Genomic DNA, 8,399 nt, shown 5'->3' with positions numbered 1-8,399 from the left:
AAACTTGAATTCATGACAAGCAAAACACAGAAATGTTCAGTCAAACACACTCAAGTGTTTTGTTTCTACACCCTCACATGGCCTAACACACTGTCTAACACTGTGTCCAATCACTTCACAGATAACCATTTAACTGTTTTCATCATCAGAACAACATCAGAACTCACCATGGAGTCATGCTTGTGATTTCCTGCTAGTGCTCCTCCTCCACTTTCACTCAGGTCTCCTGTTGATGATGTCTTCAGAGCCAGTGGCCCCAGAGGATCTTGGGAAATGGGAGGAAACTTCAAGTGGCATTGTCCTGTGATTGCCAAGTGTGGCCACAGGGGTCACTCTTCAGCAAAAGGTAGAATGTCTCACTTTACAATGCAGTTTTTTTAAACGTACCTTTTCATGTAGAGGTCTCCAAACATATCTGTGACTGCAGACATGATACGCCATAAACGCAGATATTAATACAGCTAATTAAACCGTCTAATCTCCTGTTTTGTTTTATTTTTCAGTGTTGACTTCTTCGATCAGTGTTTACCCAACATCCAGGTAACTTGTTACTCTGACAGCTTTACAAATTGGCCTTGTTTGACCCTTCATTTTTAACTTAGAGAATAAAATATTGCAGATGGTAGCTTACATACAGCAGGACAATAACATGTCCAGGTATAAAAGTTCCCTAAAGCTCTTAAGTGAAAAGCTGAAATAATTAAAACAGGCACACTGTCTGTCCTAATGATGAGAACTACATTATACATAGAACGGTCAGTGACTTCTGATATACAGCAGCTCCTTATAATTATGACATCATTGTATCGTTATGAGATAATACGTCATCATGACAGTTCTGGGGATGTTACGCAAAAATAAAGTACACATTACTTTTTTGTGATGCCTTACTTCACTCATTTGATCCTTATAGAAAGTCATATGTTCTGCTTCTTGCCACGTCACTTTCCTCTGCAATGTCTCCTGAGATGTCACATAATTACTGCATTAAACTTTACATATGTTCACATATAGACACAGATTCATACCCTCATAAGGAGAAAATGTACACAGAAGTGTTCTTTTATGCTCTATAATGAAATATTAGCACAAAGCCCACAACAACAGGTGATGAAAACCAAACTCAATGAGCACGTCAGAGAAAAATGCTGTGGTGAGAACAAGGCTCAGTTGTTTGCCTGGGGGAATAAAGGTGCCACTGCAATAGGCTTTAAAATAAAAGTAGTGACTGATTATCAACTGTAATCTGATTACTGAATTAAGGGAACACTACAAACAAAAAGTAATGTGATTATAATCATGCTTTGCAATGTCTTACCCCTGAAACTGAATAATTAGATGATCAGCTTGAGATTCATATCCTGAGATCATGTATGGATTCTCATAAGTCAGAGAGAGAAGATAAATCAAGTCATAAATATCTGATACAGTATATAATAGTAGAAAACCTAATTCTTAAGATAATCCCACAAACAAAAGTGACACAAACATTTCTTTCAGAAAACAAGTCAGTAGGGTCGTTAGCAGTAATAGGTTTAATCTGAATAAATTCATCAGTTGTCCCCACCTGTTGAAAAGCTCTTTGCACACACTATGTTTTATTAAATCTGTCTGACTGCATGACAACGTGGTCACAATCAGGTGTGACTACACTCAGGCCTGTTTACTCCATCTATAAACAAGTCCTTTACAAGAGGTCATCGCCACTGGAATATCCTGAAAAAACATAGAATGTTCTCAATTCTGATAACTTTAGTAGTACAAGTGATTGGGGATCATGAGAGACTTTTCCTCAGTTAAAGCAGTGGGAAGGTGGAAGTTCATCCCAACAAACATTTGACACTCAAGAAGCTTTGCTGTGTTTAAAACCAAACTCAAGATTGAACTAAAGTCACCACAGAAGCGTCTCCACCAATGACTCGACTGATTTATTGTTTTTATCACACACATTCCATTAATTATTTAAATATAAGTAAAAAGAATGAAAGAAAACCAAAAAAAAAGTAATAAAAAACACAAGATGAAAAATGAAGGTGGTGGACATTGATGTTCGCTGTTCACATATTCCTAAACTTCTACACACTCCTGACTTTAAGGTAATACTAAATATGACTACAACTGTAATTACTTAACATGTTTTATTTTTAGAAAATATAAGGGAGTAAACAAACTTTTTAAAATGTTTTGGAGAGCATAAAATCAGTAATTGTCTTAGTGTAGCTAGATACTGTTACAGTCAGTGTCCAGTAGATGGCAGCGTTGTTTCACGGCAGACTCTCTCTTCCCCACCAGCCAAGAGACCAGATCAGAAAACCACATCCTTTTCAGACACAAAATATTTTATTTGAAGCACTTAGATTTTGACTGATATACATTATCCAACAGCTTATTTGCTAGCCCACTCCATGAATACCACGAACAGGAAGCCGTCGCCTTGCATTGCATCACTTCACCGTCCATCACAGCAGCAGATCCAAAAAATCCGTACGAAAAAATTCACAAAAATACAGATGCCAGCCAGCGAAAATATCAAAACCACATCCAGTTTGTCTGAGTCACATCGACCGCTCGGAGACACTTCTACAAACGTTATCAAAAGCGGTTTGTTCCAAGAATATATCAGCTTTAGCTTCCGTACAAAACTCCCACTGTGTTACCGCAGCAGCAAACAAATACTGTCAAATGACTAAAAGAAGGAAATTTAGAGTAAAATTCGTATTAATGTGCACTGACGCGAGAAGAACATGGCTTATTAGTGTCGTAAGATTGGACTGATCGGTGCTCTGTAGTATTTGATTTGACCTGAACACCTTTACCAGAGAAGTAAGCTGGTAGCAGGTGATCTATGGTATGAAACACAAACGGGGGAAATACAGACCAGAGCAGCAGCTTTTACCAAAACTTTCCAAAAAATTGCCCGCAAGCAGCAAACATGAGACCCTTTCTTGTACAAAAATAACTATTGCTTTAGGTTTTCCTTGTGGTCACATGAGTGAAATGAACTTATTCCACAAATAATGTCAGTTTTGATCATTTTAATGGAGCCCGACTGAATCTTTGGCGAATGTACTTACTGTAGGAACTGTTACACCCGAGAGTGCACTATAAGCAAAATAGCATGTTCTGAATCGAAAAATATACGTGATTTATATACTTTTACTACAACGTCTGATTTGTAATGCAATAATGTAAAGCTTTAGCTTGACTGAAGAGGTCCCCTGAAGCAATAAAGGTACAACAAGCTCCCTAATTGCCCCCGAGGGGAATATTTGTGTGTTTCAGAGGACGGATACGATGGCTTGTTTTTTGCAGATCATCATGTGACCTTGTTTCAGAGGGTGAACCAAAGGCAGTGCAGACTATGGTTTGTGAAACACTGTACTCCTTCCAGTCATCGTCACTACAAAACAGCACGACATCACAGCAGCTCCGCCTGTACGTTCTGAATCGTTTGCATAGAACCTGTGTTGCATCGTTCATAAAGCACACCGTCACTGCTTCCAAGTCTTTAAATACGATTTTCAACAAAACACTTTGTTTTTGTTACCAAAGTCACCAGTCAGCTAGTTAATATGTCCTAAATAATATCTATTCTAACTACAAAAGTGCACCAAACAGAACTGAACACACAGAATAATCACTTTCATCATGTCATTATCTACAGTCACATACAAGTATCGTTGCATTCATTCAACATTACAAAATCCTGTTAAGGCTTAACCCTGTAGATGCATTAAACTGCCATGCAAATACACACATTCCATTGCAAGCAGGCAATGAGACATTGAGATAGAAAGCTGACATTGAAGAGTGTACGTAAGGGCTTCTGCTTATTGCAGTTTTTGCTGTGACATTTATTACGTGTTATTCTGGAATCGCGCTCTATGTAAGTTTTTCAGGCTTTTCGCGCAAAGTGAGAACAAAAGGAAAAAGAACGCCTTTCGCCTCCAGAGGTGCCCTCAGCGTCTCCTCGACAAAGTAGGAGTTCTCCTCCTCCACTACAAACTGAAGAGTCTGGCTTTTGTTCACACAGTAGATGCAGTTTCCGATAACGGCACACCTGAAGGGTAAATGACTTCCAAGCCTCTGCGATGCGCAGTCGTGCCACATTTTCACTATGGTGTTGTACTTGAAGACGGTGATTCCCTGCTCGCGGTTGACGTCGAAGCGGTAGATGAAGCCTTTCAACGCCACCATGTCCGTGGACTTCTTCCTGCTGTTGTTGTAGGGGCACTCCTGCCACTCGTCCCTCTTGGGGTCGTACTTAAGGAGACGGTAGAAAAGGGAGCCTCCTGAGACGTAAAGTTCTCCGCTGCAGGTGGTGGCTTCGTGGGCCACTGCGAAGGCTCCCTTGGGCAAAGGGGCTATTGTTGTCCAGCGGTCCATTCGAGGGTCATATTTTTCCACTGTAAACAAACATTCCCCTCCAATGGCGTACAGGTAGCCATCCATAGACACAAGCTTCAGCTGGGCACGTGCCTGGATTAGAGGTCGGACCTCGGCCCAGCGGTTGGTTATGGGGTTGTAACAGAACACCTTGTCTGAAACTTTGCCCTTGTCCCCGTAGCCCTTAATTCCTCCTGCCACAAACAGGTAGTTATACATGGTGCAGATCCCGCACCCTTTAGTGTTTATGTCCTCAGGCATCGCAGTCAAAGGTCTCCAGTCATTTGCTGCTTCACTGAAGGAGTAAATCATATGGTTTTCTTCCAGAGACCCCACCGACAAGGGGCTCTGCGGACGGCTGCCGCAGCGACTCGGTGGTCGGCTCCCGACTCGATCAAACACATCATTGATCTCTGCAACCATCAGAGTCTTCCTGCCCTCCAGTCTCTTCTTCAGGATCAGATCCCTCTCAGATCCAGTCAGACGCCCGTACACAGCCGGGTCTTTGAGGACCTGGAGGAAGTTGTCGCTCATGAATCCGTAGGCGGTCTCCTTCAGTTCGCTCAGTCGCTGCTTTTTGGCGATGGTCAAAATCTCGTAGCAGTTCTCAGCGGTGATCTGTTCGGACATGGAGTCCATGGCTGCCTGGACGGCACAGGGGATCTGCAGGATTTTAGCCCCCGTGATGACATCGACAACATTGTCTTTGCTAACTTTGATCTGAGAGGTGTAAACATAGTCTATCAGCGTGGACAAAGTCTTGTAGCTCATGCCCTTCACTTTGAGGATGTTGCGCGACAGCCGTGCCTTGAAGTAGTCGCTCTTCTCTGCCAGGACAGACTTGTGAGCGTTGATCGTCTGCCCGCCTACTTCGATGACTAAATCAGGCTCTTGTTTGGAACGTGTGTTTTCAGCTTCCTGGCTGCTGTCCCTGCGCTCGAGGTTTGATTTTAGAACCGACCGATCAGTATCCTGTTTGACTTGGCTAGGCAAGCATATGGAGGAATCTGCACTGTAAGACACTTTAGCTCTGGCGCCATTGTGGATTTCGCTGCTTGCACAATTTTGTTGCATGTGATTGGACACGGCGGGGTGAGGAGGGTCGCCGGGGCTTCCCTTATCACTACAAACATGGTCATCTCTCGAGATGTACGAGCTGTTGCCTTTCTGATGATCCATGTGGTTGTTCTCCATCAGTGTTCCGTCCAGCAGGTATTCCTTCTCGAACGCTGGAAGAGGGTTGAAACCCGGGTCATCCTGCAGGAACCCCTGCACAAAACCTGGACATAGATTCCTGTTTTTGTCGGTAAGCGAGACAAGGTCAGGGTTCACTGTGTGGAGGATGGCATCGGCCTCCACGGTGACAGCCCCTCCTCCCTGCCTGTGGCCCTCGTTCATCTCAATGTGCTCACTGGCGATGGGAGGCGGCGTCCTCGCTGATCATGCTGAAACTTGGGACTCTCTCTTCACCTACATGGAGGAAAAACAAGGAGGGGGTTTAACCAACTGAGAGGAGGAACAGGTTTGAGCCTGCAAAGACTTCTTCATTCTCTAAGGGGCGCCCTTTCTCCAATAACAAACATCTTGGAAACCCTCAAATTTGAAGAAAATCACTTTGTGCTGCCACTGCCAGTCATGCTGTGTAATACACGCCTGTGCGAACGTGTCATCAGTTCAGCAACACTCATCGCTCCAGCGTTTCATGTTCACATCTGCAGCTTAACAAAAGACCTGCAGCTTCTTGTTTGACCCACTGCAATAATCACCCTGCCTGTCCTGTGTATGTGGTAATCTGGAGACCTTCAGAACGCATGCGCAAATGGTGTTGCTCTGATGGAGGAATTAATCTCTAATATGACGGAGAAAGGGCGTTTGTAATTAGATCAGAAACTCCTGTCTGATGCCTTCTCTGGCAACGTCGATCAAATGATCAGAAACGGTCCATTCATTCCAGTTAAGAAGAATCACAACAGAAATTTTGCACAAAATCTGAATTCCAAATAATGGATTTCTGTCCATTCTCAGCAGAATGTGACCTTACCTGCGTTTTCCTCGGTGTGATTTCACAGCTCCAGCACCAGCGGTTTCGCTGCCAGTCTCTCCACAAAGCTCAGTTACGTAAGGCAGGCGCAGTCCTGACCAAGCAGCCCGCCTGCGCTCCCCTGGATGACTTTACTTCACCGACAGCACCAGACGGTTCCTCTCATCCGTTCGACGTTTATCCATCGACACTCCTTTAACTTCTCGTTTCATCCGCTCATGCTCTGAAATCCGCCGGGGTTCCGAGGTTTTAGAGGCGGAGGGACGATCAACCAGTCATTTCAGGTCGCACCTCCTTCAGATCTTGCTGAATAATTTCCTCCGGTGGAAGTAGGGGAGGGAGAGAGAGAGAGAGCCGCGGCGCACATCCGAGCGCCTTTTCCCTCCTGGAAAAAACCTGGAGCTGTCCGGGAGAGATACTGGCTGCCGGAGCTGTCAGGACGCTGATTTTTGTTGTCTTTTTTACACTTGACAGGAGTGAGGCGGTTATTATTTGATCGAAACCACGCCCTCTCCGCTCCGTATTAACCCTACACTCCACAGCGCGAGGCTCCATCTGTCGTGCGCGCTCTGGATGCGACATTCCTTTACGCATCATCCCTGTCGTGGGTACCACCGCTGAATTTAAGGGAAATCCCCAGAAATCCCTCACTCCAATCCCTGCCAACACACATATACGTCAATCCTAAACCGAAAACCACTTCATCGTAAACCCAACATCTAAAATAACCCTCTGCATTCAGCGCTTACTGGAATATTACATTAACACCGGTACACATCAAAATGAAATTAAAGAGCAGACACTGTGTAAGGCCCCCATAGGGATTTTATATTGGAGTAACACTACTTAAAAATCAATAAACGTTCCATTAGTGCTCTCCACCTGTTTGTGCATGAAGTAGCTGCTAAAGTAAAATCAATCATGAGCTCTCAGGTTATCATTTATTGTCTATTTGTTCATTTTCTGTACTTGAATCTTTGCTGTTGGGGAACAAGATCCATGTTAGTAACTTTCAGGTTGCTCAGCATAGAAGTTGAAGAATTGCCTCAGGGGCCAAAAAGGTTAAGGTCAGAGAAGATACGTTTACACCCCTTTGGAAAGATGAACTCATCATTTCTTACATGGTGTGGAACACTGTGCCATAAGGTCTAAACTTACAAAAAGAATTTGTGTTCACTATAAAAGCTGCTTCTTCTGTGAGGGAGAGAGGAGTGAGATCTCTCCCCATTGCAGTTATGTACTTTAGTTCTCCATACTGTTAATAATAATAATACATTTGTGTATTTGTGTTCCTATTCAAGGGTAGAATCCAGGTGTAAAATATCCCCAAATAAATGCAGAAGTGGCATGACTTTCTCTCTTACACCGTGGTACGTTTAACCCTAAAAACTGTTTATCCATCCATCCAGCTAACCGGCCACACTTTTCATGATATTTTAAATATTTTTTGGCCCAGTTAGTTAATCACTGCTGGAAGCTAGTACTACAGTAAGTATTGTATGATCTACAGCAAAGAGTGTGATTTTTCTGAGCCACAGTGAAACAAACGAAAAAAAAAAAGGTCAAGTGCAATTTTTTTTAATATTAGCAGCAAATCATTTATAGCATAGTATCCTAGTATGATATGTTGGACTTCATTTTGTCCATCCATCCATTATCTATACACCACTTAATCCTCACTAGGGTCGTGGGGGGGCTGGAGCCTATCCCAGCTGACTCAGGGCGAAGGCAGGGGACACCCTGGACAGGTCGTCAGTCCATTGCAGGGCCACACTCAGAGACAGACAACCAAGCACACTCACATTCACACCTACGGACAATCCAGAATCACCAATTGTTCACCAACATGTTTTTGGACTGTGTTGGAGGAAGCCGGAGAACCTGGAGAGAACCCACGCTGCACGGGGAGAACATGCAAACTCCACGCAGAAAGATTCTGGTGCCCCCACCGGGATGCGAACCGGCGACCTTC

The 8,399-nt window shown here is 43.7% G+C and overlaps 1 protein-coding gene across 1 annotated transcript; it reads right to left on the bottom strand.

Annotated features, from left to right (window-relative positions):
* Window positions 1-2,318: 2,318 nt before the first annotated feature.
* On the bottom strand, window positions 2,319-6,846 carry kbtbd11 (kelch repeat and BTB (POZ) domain containing 11). Its single transcript, XM_008276891.1, has 2 exons — window positions 6,428-6,846; window positions 2,319-5,856 (listed from the first exon to the last, which is right to left on the bottom strand). Exon 2 carries the CDS (start codon window positions 5,782-5,784, stop codon window positions 3,883-3,885), a length of 1,902 nt encoding a protein of 633 aa, XP_008275113.1. The 5' UTR covers window positions 5,785-5,856; window positions 6,428-6,846; the 3' UTR covers window positions 2,319-3,882.
* Between the last annotated feature and the right edge of the window lie 1,553 nt (window positions 6,847-8,399).

This window comes from Stegastes partitus, unplaced genomic scaffold (genome assembly GCF_000690725.1).
Source record: "Stegastes partitus isolate 25-593 unplaced genomic scaffold, Stegastes_partitus-1.0.2 Scaffold82, whole genome shotgun sequence".
In the NCBI taxonomy this organism is placed as follows: Eukaryota; Metazoa; Chordata; class Actinopteri; family Pomacentridae; genus Stegastes; species Stegastes partitus.
This window is presented reverse-complemented; position numbering and strand designations above follow the sequence as displayed.